The 27,689-nt window shown below is 40.2% G+C and overlaps 1 protein-coding gene across 1 annotated transcript; it reads left to right on the top strand.

Annotated features, from left to right (window-relative positions):
* On the top strand, positions 1-26,486 carry valopa (vertebrate ancient long opsin a). The gene is made up of 5 exons (XM_043713149.1): positions 1-535; positions 11,430-11,640; positions 19,448-19,565; positions 20,778-21,017; positions 25,675-26,486. Exons 1-5 carry the CDS (start codon positions 1-3, stop codon positions 25,894-25,896), a joined length of 1,326 nt encoding a protein of 441 aa, XP_043569084.1. The 3' UTR covers positions 25,897-26,486.
* Positions 26,487-27,689: the final 1,203 nt, after the last annotated feature.

The raw sequence follows: 27,689 nt of genomic DNA, 5'->3' as shown, positions 1-27,689 counted from the left end.
ATGTCCACTTCTGGAGGTAGGACCATTAATCGCACAGAAGACCAAGAGGGAAGACCTAAGATTAAAGAGGGACAACTGCTGTGGTCTGAAATCCTGTTATTTGCCTTCTGCTTTTACGAGTTTGGGGGACAGGCTTCAGGTGAATTTCTCTGCGGTACAAACAAGATGAATTCCTCTTGGGGAGGAGCTGCCAATGAAACCCCCTCCTCCGACAGGGGGGCTGGGATCTCTCCGTCTCCAGATGCCTTCAGTGGTCCCCTCCGCACCATCGAACCCTGGAATTTCAAAGTTCTGGCGACGTTAATGTTTTTCGTGACATTTCTGTCACTGTCTGAAAACTTCCTGGTCTTGCTGGTGACCTACAGATACAAGCAGCTGCGCCAGCCTCTCAACTACATCATTCTCAATCTGTCAGTAGCCGATTTCCTGGCATCGCTGGTCGGTGGCACTCTCAGCTTCCTCACGAACCTTTACGGATATTTCTTCCTCGGCGCCTGGGCGTGCGTTCTGGAAGGTTTTGCGGTAACTTTCTTCGGTAAGTGGCTTGACTTGAGAGGTGGGGCATTGAGTAATGGGGTGCGGGGGGGCATATTAGTGTAAAATTTGGCCCAGTTATGACAGGGGAATGAGATGTAGGAAAGGAAAAGGTACATTGCAGTTCCCCATTCAGTCATGCCGCCGCACCTGACTGACTGGAGCAGTAAACATGTGCAACACTGAGAACATGAAAGGGTGAAATGCGCTCTGTCAATGTCCGCTACTGCCCAGCGCTGTGAAATGAGAAATTGCTTTATGCGTTATGACCTACAATCTTTTATCAGCTGGGTTACAGAACAGAACCGCGTTTCCATCCTGCAATAAAGTTTTCCAAGGTCCCCATGTTGTGACTGCCCGGACATCAATTGGATCCATTTCCCACCTCCGTCTGTGGAAGCTGGGACTTGCTGAGTACACAGTGTCCCGGGACAGTCCCTGTCCGCTACAGACGCTCCTGTGTATAGGAGGGGCAGCTCCGCTCCCTTTCCAGTGTTGGAATCCAAACAGGAAGCAAGGTAACCTGCTTCCCCTGGAATTAAAATGTTATCCAGGTGGAGACTGGATCACTTTCCAGCTGTCCTAATAAAGAAGGCTGCGTTAAATCCCACTGGTTTCCCCGAATTGATCGACAGCAAGAGCTCAGTAATGAGATCAGCTTCGGTCTGGCTTCACATTAGCAAAAGTTTCACGGAGTTATTGGGGAGCTAGACATCTTTGACGCTGCTTTTCCGAGTGATATTAGAAAGCCGCTGCATGAGGTATTGATTTTACAATCCAAAACATGCAGGTTCTGGTCCACTCCTTGGATGTGGACTATTTTCCTGTTTTTTTTTGTTAGCTGCGCGCTAAACATCGCCAATGGGGAGAGCTCAGAGAGGAAAATTGGTTAAGGGGGTAACAGGACAGCCTCCTGACGGCACTGTTCGCGAAAAACTACCCTCTTTTTGTATATAAGCTTTTCTGTAGAGGAGCTCTTACTGTGGAAATGTCCCTTCCTGTGAACCAGGATGCCAAAGTTCAAATCTCATCTACTCCAGCGAGGTGTAATGACAGGTTAATTAGAAAAGGGAAATTGCCTCCTTTTTGTCCGGGCACTGAGGAGTTTAAGTTTTGTTCCTGTTACTGCCTTGGTGTGAAGTCTCTCAAGTCAGGGTTCCGGAGGCTCTGTGGGCGATCTAGACGAGAGGAACTAGAAACGGTACAAGTCGTTCAGAGAAAGGAGCAGGTGTCCCGTTTACTTTCTGCTAACACTGGAAGGTAAGCAGCATGTGGATATCTGATGAGTGTACCTCACCTTGTGTGGAAAATGCAGAGCTAGATCTATTTCCATGAACACAGCAAGTTAACAGAGTCTTACATGGATTCATGCAGTTTTTGAGCAAAGTACAACGTAACTCTGCAAGTACAAATTCACCCCACAAACGAATATGTGTGTGTGCATGTGGGTTTGTGTATGTGTGTGTGTATGTCTGTCTGTCTGGAGTGGGGAGTTGTGAGTGTGAGAGAGAGTGTATGTGAGTGTCTGTGTGCATATCTGTCTATACGTGTGTCTGTGTTTATAGGAGTGCCTGTGCGTGCATATGTGTATGTGTGTGTGTAGGAGTGTCTGTGTGTGTGTATAGTGCAATGGTGGTCACCTGTAGTGTGATATGAACCCAAGGTCCCGGTTGAGGCCCTCCCTATGGGTATGGAACTTAGCTATCAACCTCTGCTCGGCCACTCTTAGATGCTCCCTGTCTCAAAGTCCACCTTGGAGGATGGTCACCCGAAGGTCCAAGGTTGAATGTCTTGGACCGCTGAAGTGTTCCTTAACTGGGAGGGAACACTCCTGTCTGTTGATTGTTGTGCGGTGTCCATTCATCCGTTGTCATAGCCTTTGCTTGGTTTCCCCAATGTACCACGCCTCAGGGCATCCTTGTCTGCAGTGTATAAGACAGACAACGTTGGCTGAGTCACATGAGTACCTGCCATGCACATGGTGGGAGGTGTCCCCATGTGTAATGGTGGTGTCCATGTCCACACTCTTTTGTATCAGTTCTGGTAAAAAATTATCATCCAGTTGGCATTGCAACAAATAGATTATGTGGTTATTATCCCTTTACTTTTTGTGGGAACTTGCTCTGCACAAATTCACAGTTCCATTTCCTGCAATATGTCAGTTATTACATTTCAAAAAGTAGCTTTTGGTTGTAAAGCAATTTGGAACATCCTTTATTTATGAAAGTTATTATATGAATGTCATTCTTTCCTTATTTTGTATTGTTTAACTTTTACGTTTATATCCTGCTATTCTGGACCCCCTCCCCCTTAAACATAATGTGTTATTTCTTTTTAATATAAACATGTCTTAATGGTCACTGCATTGAGTTGGGAGGTCATGCTGTGGATGTACGGGACATTAGTTAGGGCACTTTTGGAATCCTGTATGAAATTCTTGTCTCTCTGCTAGGGAAAGGATGTTGTCAAACTTGAAAGAGTTCAGAAAAGATTTGCAAGGATGTTGCCAGGATTGGAGGATTTGGGCTACAGGGAGAGGCTGAATAGGTTGGGGTTATTTTCCCTGGAGCATTGGAGGCTGAGGGCTGACCTTATAGAGGTTTATAAAATCATGAGAGGCATTGATAGGATAAATAGATAAGGTCTTTTCCCTGGAGTGGCGGAGTCCAGAACTCAAGGGCATAGGTTTAGGAAGATATAAAAGGGACCTAAATGGCAACTGTTTCATGCAGAGGGTGGTGCGTGTATGGAATGAGCTGCCAGAGGGGGTGGTGGACGCTGGTACAATTGCAACATTTAAAAGGCATCTGGATGGGTACATGAATATGTAGGGTTTGGAGGGATATGGACCAAATGCTGGCAAATGGGACTAGATTAATTTGGGATATCTGGTTGGCATGGACAAGTTGGACCGAATTGCTATACATCTCTATGACTCTAAATGTCTTGAAGTCAGATCCAGCAGCTGTGATAATTTCCATAGTTGAATAGTTGCACTTTTCTTGTTTGGGTGGACCAGCAGGTGAGCAGATTTCAGGAGAGAGAGAGAAGATTCATTGTTCTTCATTAGTTCGGTGGGTTTGGCACTTTCACATTGTCTGCCTTTCCTTCAAATGAACAGAATTTATTTCTATGTATCTTTTCTTTTTGTACTCCCTCAGTCAAATCAACCCTTTTGCATAGCTTGAAACTCTAAATGGTAATGTGTTATTTTTCAGATATTAAGGTTCCACAATGCAATGAAATAAATTGTAATATGTCTCTTTGAATTTCCTACTCCCACGTGCTCTTTCTCTTCAAAGCTTGGATCATCACGCTTCCATTGTCTCTTTGCAAACTCCTGATATTTCACAAGTCAAAATTTTGTTTTTTACGAGAATCCTATGTTCATGATATACTTCCCACATTACAGGGAAAAGTGAACATCTAAGTTGCATTTTGACTGAATTATATTAACGAAGAGAAAACATGTACAAGTTATTTTTATATGCATACACTGTTGCCTGATTCATGAACATTTTCCAGTTCGGTCTTATCTGGAAAATGTCCTTCCCCTTCTCAGTCTTTACTGTAACAGTTTACACTGATCCTCAACTTTTGCGTTCCTTTCCATGATCAACACTTTTTGCATTCTCTTTTTGAGATGGAATGTTAGCATCTGACTGGGTCTGTAATCTATTCTCCCTTTAATTGAAGTCTCTTTTTAGAGTTTATGCGAAATGAGGAGGGTTTGATATTCCTGTCTGGTTGCATATATTAAAAACCTTATTTTTAATTTATCCCACTCGGATCCAATTTTATTAAGTTCTCTTTAAACAATCTCAATAGCTTTTATGTTCTGAAACTGTGCCTCATTCTGTAGCTCAAGTTGTCAAAGTTTTGGTGGAGCTGGCCTCAGGTTCTTTCACTTCTGCAGCCACCTTCTGAAACCTCAGAGTGAAGGGCCTGCTGACACTTTGTGTTAATTAGCACATGATGTGAAGCTGTCAGTGTTGGACTGGGGTGGACAAAGTTAAGCCAAATAAACTACATCTCAGCCGATCCAATAGCCGACATCAGACAGTCTTTCCAAATAAACCTGTTGGACTATAACCTAGTATTGTGTGATTTGTAACTTTGCTTAGCACAGACAGAGCTTTTAGACTCAGGACTAGTTATAATTAACCCTGTAGGGTCACTCTGTGATTGCAATTCTTTCCGTGGGGAGGCAAACATTAACAATCTCACGGATCCCTCTTTGCCTCTTTCCACTCATACACTTATCTTCAGCTCTTTGAACTGCCAAGTAATATCTCTCAGACTCTTCGACAAAGTGAGACATCCCTGTCACTGTCCCTTGGCCTGCTTGAGACTTTCCACTGTTCCTGTTTAATTGTGTTGGCTTTTGTTTAGCCACTTCAAGCCTTCATGACTTGTACTGCCCGCTTTGAGGCTTCTGCACATTATCCAGGTGGCTGCAGTACCTTCAGTACCATGCCTAAACTGTTCAGCTCATACAGCCTTTCTGGGCCGCACTTGGGATTTTGAGTGCGTGATAGCCATTAGATTATTTTCAGCCAACCCTTTCATTGGCAAGCTTGAAGTTACATCCACATCACTAAACCTGTTGTTATATAAGGGTCTGAAAAGATTAATGCTGAGGAGTACATTAAGCACCATCTAGTATGATGATGTCACATGGATCCAATTGGGGAAACAGCTTTAGAAATTGAAGAAGTAGGGTCTAAAAATGGGGACTACTACTTTGTAGTGTAGTTATAATGTCTCCCTCACTGATATAACTTGTACCTCTTGCTATCATGCAATAAACTACATCAGATTCTTTTGTTTAACAACCGAGTGCTTGTGTTGTGCCACACTAGACTGAGTGGGCTCTGTAGGCTCCCACCAGGATAGAGAATGGTGCTACATACCTATCAGATGGATCCTGTACCATGATGAGCTGTAATGAGGATTCATCTTACACCATGTTGGCAAGCGGTATGGACTCCATTTGGCAACAGCATGCAAAATGCTGGCAGCTGTGAAGATCTGAAAATTTATTCATACAATGCTTCACGAAGGCTGCGTATACCAAACAGTAGGAAGCTTGGCAAGCTGAACATTTCTCAGTCCGCCAGAAGAGACCTTCATGGCAAGATTCAACAAGACAGAATCTATAGTCAATGGTAAAAAGCATTTTAGACCTGATGAGAGATAACCTGCAGCAGGAGAGTGTTCAGAACTCCCTAGTGATGGAGTTACTCCAAGGCAGTTAAGATTACACTGGGTGAGTGGAGGGTTGGGCTTAGGATTTGGGGGTGGGGTAGGTCGGACAGTGGGGGCAGGGTTGGGGGGAATGCTTCTGAGTCAAGGTTCTGCTTGTTGAGTAAAGTTGAGATTCCTGGTGGCAAGGACCAACTTTAAAATAAGGCATGGTTTAAAAGCTGAGAATGCTAGGAATAAGCAAAGTACTTATGTTCAGATTGAGTGCACTCTCATGGAGAGTGGACATTGTGAATGACAGTAAGGGAAATCAAGGGCCACAGAAAAAAATTTAAAATAAACTCGCAGTCCTGGGAACGTCATAAATCTAGAAATGAGGTGATAAGGGAACATGTTAGATGGCAGAGATTAATAACTCAGACAGCTTTGGATTTCAAATAAGTAAGATCTCGCATTGAAACTCTGTCCCATAGTCTCAGTAACAATGTCTAGCATAACAACATAACTTCTATATACCTCATAGAGTTCTGAGATGCAGATGGATCTGAATGTCCTAGTTCATGAATCACAATAGGTTAGTATGCAAGTACATTAAAGGAGATGGAAGCAAAACTTTGAATACTTTTAAGGCAAAGTATGTAGACTATTACTCAACAAAGAGGTGAAAGGTTATTGATGGGTGGAAATATGTTCACATATTTTTCCTTTCTGGATTATAAACTGGAAGGGAAATCAGATACAGCTATATGGCGGATTTACCAATAAAGTTTGGTAACTTGGAAACATCAAGTGGCGCATATTTTTAGTTGTGCAAGACAATGTTGCTGTTGATACGTTATTGAGTCAGAATAGTACCAGTGGTTTTGAATTCAGGAAAGACTGCCTAATGTCAGCTATTGTATTGGCTGAGTTACAGCTTGTTATAGAATTTTAAGTTCAGTGCAGCCACAGACTTCCATACTGGCAAACAGAAAACATTTCCCCCTCCTTTTCCTTTTTGTGAGAGCCTGAAGTCTCCGAATTTAGTTGCAGAGATGAAAGAACCTGAGTGAAAAGTGAAATAAAAAAACCAGGAAAAATTAAGACACCAAATTCTAATACAAGGAAAAACCCAGGTCCACCTGATCAACTATCAAAGAACAATCATTGCGTTATAGCCATCAGCATATCACGATTGTTCAACTTGAAAGGAGTTGTGAGACACAATTTAACATACATTTGGGATGTGGACTCTTAATCTTCAGAATTTCGCTTTTCTCTGTCTACAACCTTCCCTCGATGAAATATGTGTTAAATCGCCTTTTTCTGCCTTAATTATGAACACGTATATGTGTGTGTTTGTGTTTTTATAATAGACTAATAATATTTTCTCTGCCATTTATTGAGGTTAAGTGTGTTTGCAATTAACAGAGTTGCTTTCTGTTAACAATGAAAGCTGGTGTGAGTTACTATGGTTCTGAATAGCAGTTAGGCTGGCAAATTGCTTAACTCGGTGATCTACTTGAGGTTATTGAATAGCAAACCAAGTTTGAGGGCCCCACACTGCTCGTATGTTCATACATTCCAAAATTTATTTTATATTGAAGACAAGAGCCTGTTTTCGTTTGACTTTGGGGCAGCAATGTGGCTCAATGGTTCACACTGATGCCACACAGCACCAGGGACCCGGAATTTATCCCACCCTCAGGTGACTGGCTGTGTGGAGTTTGCACATTCTTCCCGTGTCTTTGTGGATTTCCTCCAGGTGCTCCGTTTTCCTCCCACAGTTGTAAGAGCTGGAGTATGGAGATTTGTTTGGGATAGTGAGGGAGAAAAAAATTATTCAATGTTGATGGTGACAGATTAAAGTAACTATCCAAAGCTGAGGACAGTGCTTGAAGACAGTTATACAGTGTTATTACTTGGCAAAAGTGGGTAGAGGAATTCATTGGAAGCTGGGATCAAATCTGGAGTCATAGAATCCCTACAGTGCAGAAAGAGGCCATTTAGCCCATCAAGTCTACAATAAGCCTCTGAAGGGCATCCCCCATAACCCTGCATGGGTTAAGCTACCTAACCTAACCACCACCATTGGACTGTGGGAGGAAACCAAAGCACCTGGTGGAAACTCACGCAGACACAGGGAGGATGTGCAAACTCCATACAGACAGTCGTCCAAGGCTGGAATCAAACCTGGGTCCTTGGTGTTGATAGGCAGCAGCACTCACCACTGTGCCACCATGCCACCCACAGTGTTTAGTCAAAGAATTACAGTTCTACAGAGAATGCAATAATCTAGGTATAAAAGGGGAATGTTCCCTCAGTAAATAAATGCATAAATTTTCTACAAAATAATGTTTAGTCATCTGTAGAAGTAAAAGCTTTAAAACATGAAATCTTGATGTGACATTTTTTCAGGCATTGACAGGGAGTTTGAATTTCTTTTCAAATGTTTTCAATCTCAACGGAGATAATGACAGCTTAAGGATAATCATTCAATGAGAAGATGGATTAAATGGCATCCTTCATTGCTTAGATCAATGATCGTTATATATTTCATCAGGAAGAAAATGGTGGATAGCATTTCTATCGAAGATTTGATTTACAGATTTGACTAGCACATTGATAAACTTAAACAACAGCTTTGCATTAGGAACTTTAATAACAAAAGCTTACAGAGGGACTTGCAGTGAAATATTTATCACTTCACAAAGAAGAAATTCCTTACCTAATAATAAAAATGCCCATTTTTGGTATTCATCCTGATAATTTGCTTTAGTAATTTCAAAGACAGGAAGGTGTTATTTTAAATGAGACCATTCATTTAAGTAAGGTAACCACTGGGGCATTTATCATTTGGAAAACACAACATTGACCTGGAATCCTGCAACCACTCTTGAAATGAATTATCAATTAAAAACTGAGCAGGAAAGGAACTTAAAATGATAGACAATAGTTGGGTGACAAAATTCAGAGGGCTGAATCGTATGCTATTTTTGGCTACGTCTGAATTGCATCAAATGTTTTGAAGAAATTCCTGCCAGGAGGCTGAGTGAATTTTCTCACTGTATCTCACCAAGCTCACCTTATTAATATCTATCCTGCCCCCGTGGTGTCCATCATGTCTGATTTGATCCCATTTTAACATGCGCTGTTCCCAGAACTCACCACTTAGTGGATATGAGGGAATTCACAGGTATCTCTTGCACTCGATTCATCTCTAAGTTCCCATTGTGCACCCAAAGCAGTACTGTCAGTTTGGAATTTCCTGGCTTGATTCGTGATAGTCGTTCCAGATAAGGCAGACAGAGGGATAACATGCCTCACTTTGTGGGCAGGGACCTAGTGTCCTATTGGATGAGATGGTTCTGTGGGTCCCCCCAGATCCAGCAGTGGAGGCCTCAACACCAGACTTGTTCTACAGTTGCCACCCTGGTCAGGGCAGTCTCAGCTATTTGGAGGAATCCCCAATGTTGTAGAAACAAGGTTAATGACCTCCACTCCAATAGTGCAAGTGCCACTATCTTGTCTCTGATACCTCACACTCACTCTATCTCTGCTACAGTATACCCCTCCCATCAAAGTTCTTACTCTGCCACTCTCCCTCTTCTTCCGTCATTCGCTATCGACCACTTACCACTCATCCAATATGCCCTCAGTATGGCCTATTCCATTCACTTTGGCACTCCTTCAACCTGCACCAAATGTAACAGCTGTGCCAATCTCTTAATACCACCGCTCTCTCATTCTAGGAGGCTAGCCACCCTGAAAGTACAGAAAAATGCAAGACAGTGATGGGTTGCCCAAAATTCAGTTCCTCACCCCTTATGTGAAGACCACCCCAATTTTGAACACCTCAGTGTCTGACCGACTGTTTTCAAGTTCCTGGACTTCATTGGAGGCTGCCCTTGTCATACTGTAGAGGGAAGCCCTGAGCAAAGACTCTTATTTGACAGGGCCTATTGATCACCATGATAAATCAGAGCATTATTAACTCTGGGGAGACAAAGTGTAAAAAGGCAAGAAAAGGCAATTCAAACTAAGCATGCTGTGAGCATTCAGGTAGACTCAGAATGAGTGCTCCTAGTGAGTGAGCTCAATGATCTCAAGCTAAGAGTTCAGAGATGCAGCTTGGTCCCATCCAGGAGCTGGGTGCATGTCCCTGAGAGCACAGTGTCTTTGCTGCAGCATTTACAATGATAGTTGCCTGTGCATCCCAAGATGTAACACTGAAGAGTGGAAGACATGCCATATATGTTCTTAGAAGTGGGAACATATTGCATGCCAATGCCTGTGGATGTGGGGTGAATGTGGCTGGTACCCATAGAGATATTAGTGCACTGTGTCTAACATGGCAGTCATTTGGAGGAAGTGTTGAGCTGAGTTTGCCACATAGCCCCCTCCACTTTCTACATCAAGATTTTCTTGAAGCCATGAAGAGGTTATGCCCAAAACATTGATTTTCCTGCTTCTCAGATGCTGCCTGACCTGCTGTGCTTTTCCAGTGCCACCCGTTTCAACTCTGACTCTCCAGCATCTGCAGTCCTCACTTTCTCCTAATTAGATTCTGACAAGTGTCTTTTAAAATAATAATTCTGTGATTGATTTTCTTAATGTGCACTCCCTATCATGAGACCAGGCTGGTCTGCCAGATATAATTGGGAAATGAGTGTCCTATTCAAAACTTTCCATTTATTGAAATAATCCAATTTAAATCTGCATGTTCCACTGAGTAGAACTGACTCAAGTGGGATTACTTACAATTTTTTCCCCTTTTTTAACGAAAAGTAATTTGTTCTAATTTTGCAAATAGATTATGTAGTTACATGTTGCTGATTTGGATGGCTGCAATGATAAGTATGGTACCTTCAATCAATTTCTGTAAATGTTAATTATATCTTGTCAAACATACGATTACTACTGTACCACCACAGTATTTGAATGGAAATGTGTTGGGGGAGGAAATCAGTACATCAGTGGTGTGAGAGAAGAGGATGATCCACATTTGTCCCTCATAATCTCTGGAGATTCTTACCAAATGCATGCTCCACATATCTATATATTTTATGGTTATTGAGATGCATTCATAAATAAGATGGCTCAATGACTGTTTTTGCATGATAAAAAATACACTTGTAAGATGCTATGGATAAATTATCGACAGTACACCATATTACTCTATATATTAGTGTTAGCTTATTCAGATAATTTGGAGGTATTTACAATTGTCCATGATTATTATTAATCCTAGTAGAACAGAATAAGGTATGATGCTTTGCATTTTCTGTATATAATGAAAGTGGTGCTGTTCAGAGTTAATGGAAAGTATGTAGAAGTTTCAGTGCCATTTTGTGAATGTGACATTATATGTTTAAGTTTCAGAATATTTTGGCTTTGGTTTTTGGATAAAGTTTGAAGCGATGCAGCTTAATTCTAACTAAAATACACATGTTTCATTAAAATGTGAGCAAATTTGAATATCAAATGAAAACACACAAGCAAAATGTTCTTACATAAAGGCTTTTGCTATAAGATTCAACCCATAAAGCAAACAGACAAGAATAGATCTTATGTGAGGATGACAATACTTCCCACACATTGGACATTTAAAAGGATGTGAATGTAAAATAATCAAAGCAAATTGCACTTGTGTTTAAAAGGTGATTTGTGTTAAATGTAAATTTTATTGGTTTTCTGTGTCTATCTTACAGGCATTGTGGCACTCTGGTCACTCGCAGTGCTAGCCTTTGAGCGGTATTTTGTGATCTGCCGACCACTGGGTAATATCCGCTTGCAGGGAAAGCACGCTGTCCTTGGCATTGTCTTCATTTGGGTGTTTTCCTTCATCTGGACTTTCCCACCTATCATTGGCTGGAGCAGTTACACTCTCAGTCCAATTGGCACAACCTGTGAACCTAATTGGTGAGCCAGCAGCTGAATAAATCATGACTAAAATGTGTACACATAAGTGTTAGTGAGAAATCATGATGCGTAATTATTTTGAGTAACGTAGCTAATGCATAGATTTGTGTTGCTATATTTCCATCCTGTAAATAAATAGCCTTAAGGTGTTGGAATCATGGAATTATAAATCATAGAATGGTACAGTACTTTTGCCCATTGTACCTGAGCCTGTTCTCTGCAAGAACACTTTAGCCAGCTCCATTCCTACACATTTTCTTTATAATTCCGCAAAATGTAGTCAGATTCTAGAAAGATGTGAAAATGACAGGGTTGTTGTGGGTGATTTTAACTTCACCATATTGACTGGGACTCTAAGAGTACCATGGTTTTGGATGGGGAGCAATTTGTTATGTGTGTCTAGGAAGGTTTCTGAAACAACATGTCGAGAGGGGGCCATACTGGACCTGGTTATAAGGAATTGAGTCTGGTCATGGTAATCAAAGTTTGAGTGAGAGAGCATTTTGGGAATAGTAGCCATAATTTTGTAAGTTTTCAGATACTTATGGATTAGAACAATCTTGGATGAAGATGTTAAATTGGGGGAAAGGCAAGAGTTGGAGACTGAGGATTGGGAGCGGCTGTTTGTTGGTAAATCCAAGACAAGCATGGCCCTGTGAAAATGAAGAACAGGAGTGGCAGGATTCGGGAACCATGGATGACAGAGGAAATCATTAGTTTAATCAAAAAAAAGGAAGCATACCTAAGGTCAAGGGAACTAAAAACAAACAAAGTCCTTTAAGAATATTGAATAAGTAGAAAGGAGTTAGGGGGAGCTAAAAGGGGCTATGAAATGTCCTTGGCCAGCAGGGTTAAGAACTTCAGACCAGCGATTATAGGAAAGCAACACACACTGACCAGATACTTAACTACAGGAGCAATCATCCCAGCACCCACAAACGGAGCTGCATCAGGACATTATTTAAATGGGCCACAACACTGTAGCATCAAGGAACTATGAGCAGCAGAAGAAAGTACACCGATACAGTGTATTCAAGAAGAACGAGTACCCAATAATCACAGTCTGCCGATTCCGAAACAACAAACCCAAACAAGCAGACTCAACACGCCCAGAAACTCTCGCTACACTATCATACATCAAAGACATCTCTGAAATGGCTACTAGACTACTCTGACCCCTTGGCATCATAGTAGCCCACAAACTTACCAACACACTGAAACAGCAGCTGATTAACCTAAAGGAGCCTATACAAACAACCAGCAAAATGATTGTCATTTGCACAATACCATGCAAAGACTATAACAAACACTACATGGGATGCAGAAAACTAGTCACCAGGATACATGAACACCAACTAACCACCAAAAGGCATGACCCACTTTCCCCTAGTATTCTTACATACAGACAAAGAAGGATACCACTTCGACTGGGACAACACATCCATCCTGGGACAGGCTATACAGAGACACACATGGGAATTCCTAGAGGCCACACATTCAAACTGGAACTCCACCAATAAACAGATTGATTTGGATCCCATTTACCAATGTCTGAGAAAAAGAACCTGAAATGATATTACTCACCTTCGGAGACCAAGACACATAAATAGAAAGTGGGACATAACACCAGCACTTCATCGAAGGCTCACTGATGATGTTACCTAGCATAGTGACAAAACATCTGAAAACAAACCTTCCAGCCCAGCGAGCAAACTTACAACCATTCACCAAAGATCCTCAGACAACTTCTTTTAACCCATGATCACTACTATTTAGAAGGACAAGGGCAACAGATACATAGGAACAACACTACCTGCAAGTTTCTCTTCAAATCAATCATTATCTTGATTTGGAAATATATCCACTGTTCCTTTAATGTTGTTAGGTCAAAATCCTGGGATTTCTTCCCTAACGGGCATTGTGGGTCTATTTATAACACATGGATCTATTTACAACACATGGACTGTAGTGGTTCACAAAGACAATTCACAGCACCTTCCCAAGGCCAACTAGAGATAAGCAAAATGTTTGCCCAATCAGTGATGCCCATGTCCCACAAGTGAATATAAAAATAAGTAGAGGCAATTTTAATAAATGTTGAATTAATGGCTCAATCCAGGTATTTCTCCATTAGGCATTTATGTACATAAACTAAACTTGTGCACAACACTTTGCTCAATGATTGATACCCATGTTCTCTTTCATCTCATAAAGGAAAATCTAACAGGATTTGTCACACCAAATCCTGTCATTGAACATTTAAGGTAGTGTGTAGGAAACATCATGATTTCAGCTGAAAAATCTTTAAAACCATTCATACAATTAATTATTTATGGATTGCAATGACTATAGTTAACTAGGGAAGCACAATCGCAATTTTACTTTTTAACTAATAAACTGTTTTTAAAAAAATATGCCTTCACATTTTTCATGATAGTATGTGGCTTTGCATCTAGTATTTTGATATTTCAAAAAGAATCATTATTGGATTATTAACAATGAACTTCTGAGGAATACAACTATTTATGACAAAGTTTCCAATGTATCATCGCTTATGTTGGAACTTTTCTAAAAATGCTGGGTTTGGGAACCACTGGCAACACCAACGTTTATTGCCCTAGTTGCCCTTGAGAATGTGGCGATGGACCTTCATGAACAATTGCACTCTGTGTGGTGAAGATACACCCATATTACTTGATATGTATGGAGTTCCAACATTTTCTAGTAATGACTGGACAGCTGATATAGTCCAAGTCAGGATGGTGTGTACTTGTAGGGAAATGTGAAAGTGAAGCAGTCATTGTTGTAGTTGTTAGAGTTAATTACAAAGAAGACCTGGAGTGCTGTTGTAGTACATCTTGTCAATGGTACATCTGTAACCATGACATTGGGATAGTTGAAGGGAACTATCTGATCATTCACTTCAGAGAATGTTTTGGGCAATTGTTTATTGAGCCATAAAATATTTCTTTCAAATGCCAGTATTTGTGCAATATCAATTGTGTTTGTGTTTTAATTCTTAATTAACTCCAAAAATTGCACAAGAGTCCACATAAGTTAAAGCAATGAGAGATTTAAGGTTAGGGCTTGCCATCAAAGTGCTTATATGAACAGATTTCAATGTCTAACTAATGTAAGTGGAGTTTTAAAGATCTTCAGAGAGAGAAAATGGAAAAACATGTAGGGACATACGCACAGACATTCCCAGACCACCGAGAGAAACCTGAAGGTTGTTTAAACTTCAAAAGACATTTGATGAGAACAATCGCAAATTGAAAAAAGACTTACTTGTCATTTAGTCACAATTGCAATAATTGCAGGAGATAGTGCAAAGTTCTACATGCCTTTTATGAAAGAACATGAGGAAATTTAAGGCTAAAGATTGTTCTGGAGGTGCTATTTGTGTTTCTATTTCAGTTGCATTGTCTTCGGAGACTGATATATTCCAGCAACATTTATATGAATAGCACTAGCTAAACTCAGAAAAAAATGGTAGTTTCTGTGTGACATTTGTGTGTTTCTATGTGTATGCACCTTAATCTGGTCGTTAGTCTGATTGTATTAATTTGCTTGTGGTTGTGTTTGTGCGTTGGTTTGAGGGCTGTTCTGTGTTGGTATTTCCAGTGTTGGATGAGAAGGTGCAAAAGGACACAAAAGGACCCTCACTTGTTAAAGATCTCTGATAATAAGCAATTTAGATGAATGTTCATTAATATCCTCCACAGGATATCAACCAGTTGCATCTTAGCATTGGTGAGAGCTACAGAGTTACAATATTCTCACAAATCCTGCAAAGATTAGATTGTTGAAGAGGATTAAAGAATGAAAGTAAGGAATACTTGCTTCATTTATACAGATTGAGGTGATAAACTGGTCTATTTCAACTGAACAAACTTGAAATGGTTAACTGGTGCTTGTGAATTTCTATGGATGTTCTAAGTGAGTAGAGCAACAGAGGTGAAAGTCATCTATACAAATTCTCCTCTCTTCCCCTGTCAAAGATGGAGAATAACAGAAGATATTTGATTTTCTGAAAGGCAATGATCAAACTCAGGTTGAACCATTAACTCTTAATTTAGTATCAACAGTATTGTTTGCAAGAGGTAGTGCAAAACTCTACAACAAGAATTTCCTGTCATTACTTCTGAAAAAAACCTGTTTAGAGAATCATCTGGTTTTCATACATTGTGTTCCTGGTGCCCACCAACCTTGGAATTAAGGACAAAGGAGGATTGTTGGGAGTGAAGTTCCACAACTACAAGACACCAGTGATTGTTAAGGAGGAGATGACACTCTACAAGCTGGCAACATGTATGGTCTGAAAATACAACAAAAAGTTTGACAAAGTAAAATCGAGCTTGGCATGAAGATATTTTATAAGACAGATCCTAATGAAGACATAATTTTCTCACCAATCATTAAGTGCAGCATTATTTATTTTCATGCCACTGTTCAATGAAAAAAGAAAGTAAACCCACACCGGTGAATATCTAGCAATTGACTCCACTCAAAGGCCATGTAATGCATTATTCACATTCAATGGCACAGACGAAAAATGAAAATTTCACGTTGGAGACCTCCTCCAAACTAACAATATTAGACCCCTTTCTCCACCTCCTACTGACTCACTGGGATGGCAACTTCTCCTGTGGAAAGCCCATAGCAGTTGTTTGAGGAATGGGAGTGGTGGTGAGGATGTTGTCCTCATCTCCCACATGCATCTCTGCAATGTGAGGCTCCCTCCTGAAGTCAAAGAATTTTATAGTTTTTCGATGTTGTAAATTGCACATATATATGGTCAACCTATAGTCCAGTTACATGCTTGTAGTCTGGTTATATGTCAATACCTCACCACATATTACTGAGCATGATTGTATTACAATGATTCAGTGTTGGCTCTTGTAAGGTATCAGTGTTATAGCATTTCCGGTGTAGGTTGTATGGTCAAAACAGTATAATACAACCATGTATGGTGTGAAATAGCTGTGAAGTATTTCTAAGGTCTTTGTAGACACTAGCACGATATGTAATAAGGAAAACTTTGGAGCCTGTACATTTGAGCCAGCTTCTTGATGTGCATTTTATTGTGCAGCATCTTTAGAGTTTGCTTAAGATCTGTTATTTTAAATACTATATGCAATACTGAATCTGCTATTTCCTACCTGGGACAGTGTGCATAAGGTCAAGCAAGGAAACCCTCCTTACTTTAATCTTTCACAGGAGCGCCTTCAATTTCACAAAAGTCTTAGGCTTCAACCTGATTTGTACATCCAGCTGGTTTATAATGATTTAACTGCTTACCAGACTCCATTAAAAAAATGGTATGGTTGTGTACACATTTCAGCACATTCCTACTAATTCTATTTCCTGCTTTCATGTTTGTTTTGCTATTCAATGCTTTTTTTTTGTTACCTATTTCAATGCCCCACAAATAATTTGGCTTCCAAAATATTCATGATGCCACAGGTACTCACCTATCTTTAAATGATGTCCTTTGTCTGAAATCTCACATAGCTTTTTAAAGGATGCTAGGACTCCAAATATTCCTCTAAGCACCCATTTTCTGGATTCCTGAGGTTTCTGGGCTGTTGAATTTTCAGAAATGCATTTCAGATGTGTTCAAGATAAATTTACTGATCTTGCAATCCCAGCAGACAGACAACGTAGGAGGATAATAGGGTTGTAAATATAGAACTGTACTTAGTTTTGAAGGTACTGATGTGTTGTATTTGAGATTCTATTCAAATGACAATAGATGCAGTAACAGTCAGAATAGGGAGAACGGGGGAATTACTAATGTAGAGGTTTGGAATAATATGCCTAAGACTCAGTTCAAATCCTACCGCAACACCTGGGAAATTAAATGAATTGCCAATGTAACAAAAGAAGACTCGTCTTAATAACAGTGGGCATGAAGCTACCAGATTAATGTGAAAGCCCATCTAATTCACGAAATCCTGTCTCCTTACCTGGACTTTCTGATGTGTGACTTTTCTTTTGTCCTCTGAAATGGTCCAACAAGTGACTCAATTCTTTCAGACTACTACAAAAAAGTCAAATAACACTGCAATATTGCACTTGAAGCTGGCACAAAAATAGGTAAACCATTGGTATTCAGTTGGTATTCAGTCATGATGATCTGAGAGTGCAGGAAATGAGAATGAGGTGATTGTGACATACAGTGTGTCCCTGCTGGATTGTATGGGCTTTCAAAATTAATAGGCTTCCTTTCAAGTGAAACCTAATACCATAGAACTATTGAGGAACTACTTGTTTCCTTGGACTTAGCATGAAACAATACTTTGAATAAATATGTTCAGAGATATTATTACCCACCTGTAGAGCAGGTGGGACTTGAACTGAGGGCTCCTGGCTCAGAGGTAGGGACAATATCACTGCACCACAAGATGCCCAATATAGTATTAGAAAGTATCCTGTGTTGATTGAGTTCACTTGCCACTCAAACATTTATTGTCAGATTAATCTTTATGCTGTATGCATCATCAACATAAATGAACATATTAATCAATAAGAAACAACTATAAAATAGTATTCACCTGAAATCATACTTGGAAAAAATAGAGTGAACAGAAGATTTATTGATAAATTATTAGTTTCACATATAATCTGAAGCTGTTTTCATGGATGGACAAATTATGAAAAGTAGGTGACATGGGAACGAAACAATGTGTTTATTTTGATAATCTAGTCAGTACAACAAGCTTGCAGAATAAATATAATGAAGATCTGTTGAACAAGACTTCTGACCTTATGTAGAGTGTGATTCGTGAACCCTCAATTTGACCAAATCAAAAATTCTTGGAAATTACACATAGGTGAAATTTCACATCTGGAATATCAGGTCAATTCAATATTTCCAATATTGAGGCAAGCTTAAAGAAGGTGGAGGTAAAAGGCTGCAAGGTTGCTTACCTAATTTCTGACTCCAAAACCCTTTGACTATGGCTGAATTTGCAAAGCATGCAGTAACTGAATTATGATACATACTGTAAATTCACTATTCATATTGTACATGGAAGGATTCATTAAACACCAACTTAGTATACAACTAAAAATATTTTAAAGAGAAAACTTGCTACAACCATGTACTTCTTGTTTCATTATATTTAAGTGCTCAGAAGAAATATTTTCCTTAAATGCCACTAAGCTTGACTTAGTTGTTGTTAAGAGCAATACCAATTATGGTTAGTCTTTACACATTCTCCCCGTGTCTGTGTGAGTTTCCTCTGGGTGCTCCAGTTTCCTCCCATAGTCCAAAGATGTGCAGGTTAGGTGGATTGGCTATGTTAAATTGCCCACAGTGTCCAGAGATGTGTAGGCTAGGTGGATTAGCCATGGGAATGCAGTATTTCTGCTGATAAGGTAGTGGTGTGGGTCTGGGTGAATTTTCTTCTGGTGGGTCAGTGTGGACCCGATGGACAGAATGACTTGCTTCCATATGATAGAGATTCTATTCTATAATGTGAAGACTGTGCAGAATATTTTCTGCACTCAGGCTTTCTGTAATTAGAATGTGATATGAAGTCTTTTCTAATGAATAACTTATAACTTTTTATATAAATAACATTAGTTATCATGTCACAGAACCATAAATATTTTAACATTAGATGCCATGTTTTTCCAAATTGCTACAAAGTAAATATTGTTGTTCTAACGTTAAACTTTACTGAACAGTTTATTCAGCTGCTATACCACAAGTATTTTACTTGAATAGCTTTAAATATATATTGACTTTGGATATTAAAGATGTTTGTTATTGTATTTAACTGTGCATTATATCTTCCAGGTATTCTGGAGAACTCAAAGATCACTCCTATATTATTGCACTTTTTACAACTTGTTTCATAATGCCCTTATTGCTTATAGTTGTATCTTATGGAAAACTGATGACGAGACTAAGGAAGGTAAATTCCTGTTCATAGATTATTCCACTCTTCTGTATAATCTCTGGAATCTCAGTTTAAACACTGTTGTATTAAAGAAGTTGATATTACCAATTAAAAACACTTTTGCTTAATGTCCTTCATCATACTTTTCCTATTTGTCACTCTTGACAATTAGTGTCGAATATTAACTTAATGATCTTTTGCTCTTAAGCCACTTATTTCTAGAAGCTGTAAAATATAGTGGGCAGCACGGTAGCACAGTGGTTAGCACTGCTGCCTTGCAGCGCTAGAGACCTGGGTTCAAATCCCGCCTCAGGTGACTGACTGTGTGGAGTTTGCACATTCTCCCCGTGTCTGCATGGGTTTCCTCCGGGTGCTCCGGTTTCCTCCCACAGTCCAAAGTGTGCAGGTGAGGTGAATTGGTCATGCTAAATTGCTCGTAGTGTTAGGTGAAAGGGTGTGGGTGAGTTGTGCTCCGGCGGGTCGGTGTGGACTTGTTGGGCTGAAGAGCCTGTTTCACACACTGTAGGTAATCTAGTGTTAAAAAAAAACATGTAGTTCAGTTAATTAAAGTCAAGTTCCTTTGGCATTCTTAGTTTAATGCTGGCAGCAATTTCCAGTTTGTTGTTGAGTGCTAAGTTCAACTGTGTGATACAATGGGTTTTATCAGTAGCAACCTAGGGCAGCATGGTAGCTCAGCAGTTAGCACTGCTGCCTCACAGCAGCAGGGACCTGGGATCAATTCTATCCAGGGATGATTGTCTGTGTGGAGTTTGCACATTCTCCCTGTGTCTGTGTGGGTTTCCTCTGATTGTTCTGCTTTCCTCCCACAGTCCACTGCTGTGCAGGTTAGGTGGATTGGCCATGCTAAATTGCCCCATAGTGCCCAAGGATATGTACGTTAGGTGGATTAGCCATGGAAAAATGCAGGGTTATGGGGTGGGTGGGCCTTGGTGGGATGCTCTTCAGAGAATCAGTGTGAACTTGTTGGGCCAAATGTTGTCACACTGTAGGGGTTTCTATGATTCAACAGCCATTTCACAGCTACGAATTCTGCATTCAGAGAGTTCTATATTGGGAAGGAAAAAAACAAGTTGTTGAAAGCATTCATGTAATAAAAAACTAACTTCTAAAATTATTGTTCTCAAGTTGGTGTGATAGGCAGATATTTATGACACAACAGTTCCTATTCTGCATAAAGAGGTTGACCTTTAGTTTTTTTTGCCATAGGTGGCAAATACGCAAGGGAGGTTGGGAGTTGCAAGAAAACCTGAAAAGCAAGTCACCAGGATGGTAATTGTCATGATAGTGGCATTTCTTTTCTGCTGGTCACCATACTCAGTTTTCTCCATAATGGTGACTATTTGTCCAACCATTGAGTTAGATCCACGGATAGCAGCAATACCAGCTTTCTTCGCAAAAACTGCAACAGTTTATAATCCAATCATTTACGTGTTCATGAATGGACAGGTATGTTTTTATTATTCTGTTTTAATTTGTAATGTAACAATAAAAAAGTTGAAATGTATTGATACTAGCCTATGGAGTTAGCAATGATAAGCTGCTACACAGCTCTGCAGATTGTACTGATTGTACTTAGTTAGCATTAATATTATACATAGTTTGCCAATATATAGATCAGTTAAGTCTTTGCAGTGCAATTGTTTCACGTGATAACATGTAATGATACTGCTGATCAAAACTAACAAAATATATTAGGCTAAATGAGCTGATCTCCAGATCATTAGAAACTGGACACACAACTGAATGATGTGTATCAGAACCTGTGGACAATCTGGCGGGCGGACCTACATGAGAATTATCTGGGAAGTTTAAACTTGACCAGGCAATTCCCCTTCTTTCTGGGACTCTCCATTGAAGACTTTGACTCAGAGTTAGACATCTTGGACAGGTCCAGCAAACTTACCTAGCATGTTACCTGGGAAATGTTAAACATGTTAAAACCTAATCTAACAACATTGGAATCCCTTCTGGGGTAGAAGTGACCTGTACAAGAAGGATGGATTGCACCTGAATTGGAAGGAGACTAATACACTGACAGGGAGATTTGCTAAAACTGCTCTGGAGGATTTATCATAGAATCCGTACAGTGTGGAATCAGGCCCTTTGGTCCAACAAGTCCACACCGACCCTCCAAAGAGTATCCCACTCAAACCCATTCCCCTACCCTATTACTCAACATTTATCCCTGACTAATGCACCTAGCCGACACAACCCTGAACACTAGAGTGAGAAAAGAGATCAATATGAGACTGGTACAGTTGGGAAAAGAAGCACGTCGAACAGTCAGGGCAGGCAGGAACACAGCACAGAACAAAGTAAGACTAATAAATTAGCTGCATTTATTTTGATGTAAGAGGCCTAACAGGGAAGGCAGATGAACTTAGGGCATGGTTAGGATTATCGGACTGGGATATCATAGCAATTACAGAAACGTGGCTCAGGGGTGGACAGGACTGGCAGCTTAATGTTCCAGGATACAAATGCTACAGGAAGGATAGAAAGAGGGGCATGAGAGGAGTGGTAGTGGCGTTTTTTAAATAAAGGATAGCATTACTGTTGTATTTAGGGAGAATATTCCTGGGAATACATCCAGGGAATACATCCATTTGGATGGAACTGCGAAATAAGAAAGGGATGATCACCTTATTTCAATTGCATTATAGACTTCCCCAAAAGTCAATGGGAAATTGAGAAACACATTTTTAAGGAGATTTCAGTTATCTGCAAGAATAATAGGGTGGTTATGGTCGGGGATCATAATTTTCCAAACATAGACTAAGACTGCCATAGTGTTAAATTAGCTGCATTGTAAGAGGCCTAACAGGGAAGGCAGATGAACTCAAGGCATGGTTAGGAATATGGGACTGGGATATCATATCAATTACAGAGATGTGATGGAGAGGAATTTGTTAAGAGTAGACAAAAACATTTTCTGATTCAGTGTGTGGATGTTCCTCCTAGAGAAGGTGCAAAACTTGACCTACTCTTGGGAAATAAGGCAGGGCAGGTGACTGAGGTGTCAGTGGGGGAGAACCTTGGGGCAAGTGACCTTGATTCTTTTAGTTTTAAAATAAAGATGGAAAAGGATAGACCAGATGTAAAAGTTGAAGTTCTAAATTTAGGGAAGGCTAGTTTTGATGGTATTAGGCAAAAACATTCAAAAGCTGATTGGGGGTGGATATTCACAGGTAAAGGGATGGCTGGAAAATAGAAAGCCTTCAGAAATGAGATAATGAGAGTCCAAAGACTGTAAATTCCTGTTAGGGTGAAAGGAAAGGCTGGTAGGTATAGGGAATGCTGGATTACTAGAGAAATTGAGGGTTTGGTTAAGAAAAAGAAGGAAGCATATGTCAGGTATAGAAAGGAGAGATGGAGTGAATCCTTAGAAGAGCATAATGGCAGTAGGAATGCACTGGAGAGAAATCAGGAGGGCAAAAAGGGGACATGAGATAGCTTTGGCAATTAGGGTTAAGGAGAATCTGAAGGGGTATTATAAATATATTAAGGACGAAAGGATAACTAAGGGGAGAATAGGGCCCCCTCAAAGATCAGCAAGGCAGCCTATGTGTGGAGCTACAGGAGATGGGGGAGATACTAAACAAGAATTTTGTGTTAGTGTTTACTGTCTTGAAACACATAAAGGTGGATGTCTTGAAACACATAAAGGTGGATGTCTTGAAACACATAAAGGTGGATAAATCCCCAGGACCTGATCAGGTGTACCCGAGAACTCTGTGGGAAGGTAGGGAAGTGATTGCTGGGCCTCTTGCTGAGATGTTTGTACCAACAATTAATCACAGGTGAGGTGCAGGAAGACTGGAGGTTGGCTAATTTGGTGCCACTGTTTAAGAAAGGTGGTAAGGAAAAGCCAGTGAACTGTAGACTGGTGAGTCTCACACGGTGGTGGGCACGTTGTTGGAGAGATCCTGAGGGACAAGGTTACATGTATTTGGAAAGGCAAGGACTGATTGGGGATAGCTTTGTGAGTGGGAAATTATGTCTCACAAACTTGATTGAGTTTTTTGAAGAAGTAGCAAAGAGGATTGATGAGGGCAGAGCGGTGGACTTGATCTATATGGACTTCAGTAATGGGAGACTGGTTAGCAAAGTTAGATCTCATGGAATATAGGAAGAACTAGCCATTTGGATATAGAACTAGCTTGAAGATAGAAGATAGAGGGCAGTGATGGAGGGTTCCTTTTCACAATGGCGGCCTGTGACCAGTGGAGTGTCACAAAGATCAATGCTGGGTCCACTATTTTCATAATTTATATAAATGATTTGCATGTGAACATAGGAGGTATAGTTAGCAAGTTTGCAGATGTCACCAAAACTGAAGATGTAGTGGACAGCGAAGAAGGATACCTCATAGCAAAATGGGATCTTTATCAGATGTGCCAATGGACTGAGGAGTGGCAGATCGAGTTTAATTTAGGTAAATGCAAGGTGCTGCATTTTGGAAAAGTAAATCAGAACAGAATGTATACACTTAATAGTAAGGTCCTAGGGAGTGTTGCTGAACCTGCTGACATTGGAGTTCAGGTTCATAACTCCTTGAAAGTAGAGTCGCAGGTAGATAGGATAGTGAAGGAGGCATTTGGTATGCTTTCCTTTATTAGTCAGAGCAGTGAGTAGAGGAATTGGGAGGTCATGTTGCGGCTGAACAGGACATTGGTTAGGCCACTTTTGGAATATTGCATGCAATTCTGGTTTCCTTTCTATTGGAAGAGTTTTGTGAAGCTTGAAAGGGTTCAGAAAAGATTTACAAGGATATTGCCAGGGTATCTGTATGACACTGTAATCTTTTGTTATAAATTCTGTGTCTTATGGTCCTGCTCCACAACTACCTGATGAAAGAGCAGCCCTCCGAAAGCTAGTGCTTCCAAATAAACTTATTGGACTATTACCTGGTGTTGTGTGATTTTTAAATTTGTCCACCCCAGTCCAACACCAGCTCCTCAACATCAAAGTCAATTGAGCAACGTATATCCAATCCTATAATTTCAAATGATGCTTCATGCTAATATTCATGTTTTTAATTGAAAATATGGAGTTCAGAGCTGGGTGGACACTGCCAAGATTAGCTGAAGGTGCTGTTCAACTTGCATGGTGAACTTCTGATTTTCCAGCGGTGCCATAGATTTAAATTGTGCACCTAATGCATCATTTCAGGATCGGTCAAGTCACTTAAGTGCAAGCAGTGTCTGCGGGCAGCAAAACCTACTGAGATGATTCAGATGACCTTTTTTCACCTCTGAGTGTATAGTAAGAGCAACATAAATTTGTTTGTGTAGAATTACTCCCAGCAGCATCACAAATTATGCCAATTTCCCCAAAGACAGCCATGTCTTTAATAATATCAATGAAGAAACCTGCCCAGACTGTGCAGGCTCCAGGCTCTGGTGTTCCTATCCTAGGCATTAAGGTTCACCATGCAAAATGCATGAAGAAGTGCTTTCCACCTGGCAAGCAATGTAGCTGTATACCTTGTCAAATGTACATGATGCGTGATACCTCAGACCTGAAAGTAGATGCCATCAAATATACTATTCGGCATTATTGTGCTTCAGGTATTGGATTACCATTTTGCAGTAATGTTTAAATAAAACTGAGAAAATCTTCCAATTATATGGAATTGCAAAGTAAAGTTGGGATTGCCAGGAAAAATATTTAAGCTGCTAGAAACTAATGCCTTGTAAATAGTATCTTTGAAACTTCACATTTGCTGTGGATCCAGGGGAAGCCTAATGACATATTTTGTTGCATTTTGCTTGCGTTTAATGGCAGATAAAAGAAAAGTTCTAGTTTGCAATTAACAATGATTATCAAATAAGTACTGCAAGATATTGGAATATGAAGCATAATTTTGCCAAATTGGAAGCAACAATCCAACAATCATGTTATGGATAATACTTTATAACAAGTGTAATTGCAACCTTAAATTTTCATATTAAGTTAATACACATGTGTGAAGAATTATGTGTGAGACCTGAGGGAGAGAAAAAATTTGAGACATTTTATACAAAGTTAAAATCCAGAATGAAATACTTGTTTATATTTTTATTAAAATATTTGATTTGTGAACCAACTTATTTATATCCAGTTTAGGAAATGTCTCCTTCAAATGTTCAGCCTCTCTGAACCCGAAATCCACCCAACAGCAGAGCATGCAATGCAAGCAGGTAACAATAATGAGAGAGAAATGTCCACCATTGCAACACGGATGACTTCTTACTGCAATACAGCAACAAAACCAGAAGAAGGAAACAAACGTGACACCTTTGCTCAACTGCCAATTCCTGAAAATGAAGCTTACCCGGTGTAAATACAAAGGACATGTAACTTTCAATGTGCAGTTAAAGTATTCAATCATTACACATCATGATCATGTGAAAATTAGTCTGAGTTGAATGCAAACTGGGAGCACATCAAGCATTCAATCTTCTTTTCTATTTCATCGACTGTGGCAATAGTGAGCCTCAGATAAGGAATTGAATGATCATGCTCAAGAATAACACCTAAATATGTCATTGGCAATGTCATAGAGAATTCTGTCAAAGTTAATTTGTAAGTCACAACTTCACGTAGAGATGTAATTCACAACAGCACAACAGATTCAACCGAATTAATTACTTGTGTATTACACAGGCAAGTACGCTCCAAATCAGTAACTGTGGTTTGCAAATGTTCTCAGTTCCAAAAATAACATGATATCACATTTTTTATTTACTGATTGGATGCGTGCTTTGCTGGCTGGCCAGAATTTATTTCCTGACCCAGTTGCCCTTGAGAAAGTGGTGGCTAGCTTCCTTCTTGAACATCTGCTGTAGGTCGACCCATAATACCCTTAGGGTGGAAATTCCAGAATCTCGATCCAGAGACAGTAAAGGAGCAGCAATATATTTCCAAGTCAGGATGGTGAGTGGCTTGGAGGGGAATTTGCAGGTAATTGTCCTTTTAGATGGCGGTGGTCATGGATTTGACAGATGCTCTCTAAGGATCTTTGCTGAATTTCTGCATTGCATCTTGAAGATTGTACACACTATGATACTGAGTTTCAGTGGTGGAGGAAGTGGCTGCTTGTATATTTGGTACCAATCAAGCCCAGTGCTTTGTCCTGGAGAGTGTCAAGCTTCTTGACTATTTTTGGAGCTGCACTCATCCAGGCAAATGGAGAGTATTTCATCACACTCCTGATTTGTGCCTTGTAAATGATGGACTGGCATTAAGGAGTCAGGAGGTGAGTTAATTGCCATCATATCCCAAGCTTCTCATCTGTGTTTCAGTGGCGAGTCCAGTTGAGTTTCTGGTCAATGGTAACCCCCAAGGATTTTGAAATTGGAGTATCCAGTAATGGTAGCACCATTGAATGTCTAAGGACTGTAGTTAGATGATCTCTTATTGGAGATGGCCATTGCTTCATGATTGTGTGTCAGAGTCATACAGCATGGAAACAATGACCCCATGTCTATCAGGCTTCCCAAACTAAATTAGTCCCGTTCATCTGCATTTGGTCCATGTTATAGAATCCTTACACTGTGGAAACAGACCCTCTGAAGAATATCCCACCATGACCCATTCCCCTACCCTATTACTCTACATTTCCTCTGACTAATGCACCTAACCTACACATCCCTGAACACTATGGGCAATTTAACATGGCCAATTCACCTAACCTGCACATCTTTGGACTGTGGGTGGAAACTGGAGCACCCGGAGGGGACCCATGCAGACAGGAGGAGAATGTGCAAGCTCCACACAATGGCCCTAGGCTGGAATTGAACCCGGTTCCCTGGCACTCTGAGGCCTGAGTGCTAGCCACTGAGCTACCGTGTCACCCATTTTCCATTGTCACTTGCAATTTGCCAGCACAAACCTGGATATTACCTAGATCTTGTGCATTTGAATATAGACTGCTTCAGTATCTGAGGAGTCACAAATGGTACTGAACATTGTGCAATCATCGGCGAACATCCCCAATTCTTAATGGAGGGAAAGCATGGATTTGAAAGTGTCTTGCTTTATAGACCAAACAAAATCTCTGGCTTTAATGTTATTTTATAACTGAATCCTAGAGGTCAGAAACAATCTAAAGATAGTTGCTATTTCATTTGAAAT

The sequence above is a fragment of the Chiloscyllium plagiosum genome, chromosome 22, assembly GCF_004010195.1.
Source record: "Chiloscyllium plagiosum isolate BGI_BamShark_2017 chromosome 22, ASM401019v2, whole genome shotgun sequence".
NCBI lineage: Eukaryota > Metazoa > Chordata > Chondrichthyes > Orectolobiformes > Hemiscylliidae > Chiloscyllium > Chiloscyllium plagiosum.
This window is presented reverse-complemented; position numbering and strand designations above follow the sequence as displayed.

Bases quoted from the DNA above. Each gene is read 5' to 3' on its own strand.
- valopa (XM_043713149.1), top strand. From the start codon at position 1: ATGTCCACTTCTGGAGGTAGGACCATTAATCGCACAGAAGACCAAGAG. The intron at 11,641-19,447 runs GTGAGCCAGCAG...TATATCTTCCAG, and splicing joins ACAACCTGTGAACCTAATTG to GTATTCTGGAGAACTCAAAG. The intron at 21,018-25,674 runs GTATGTTTTTAT...ATTTATATCCAG, and splicing joins ACGTGTTCATGAATGGACAG to TTTAGGAAATGTCTCCTTCA.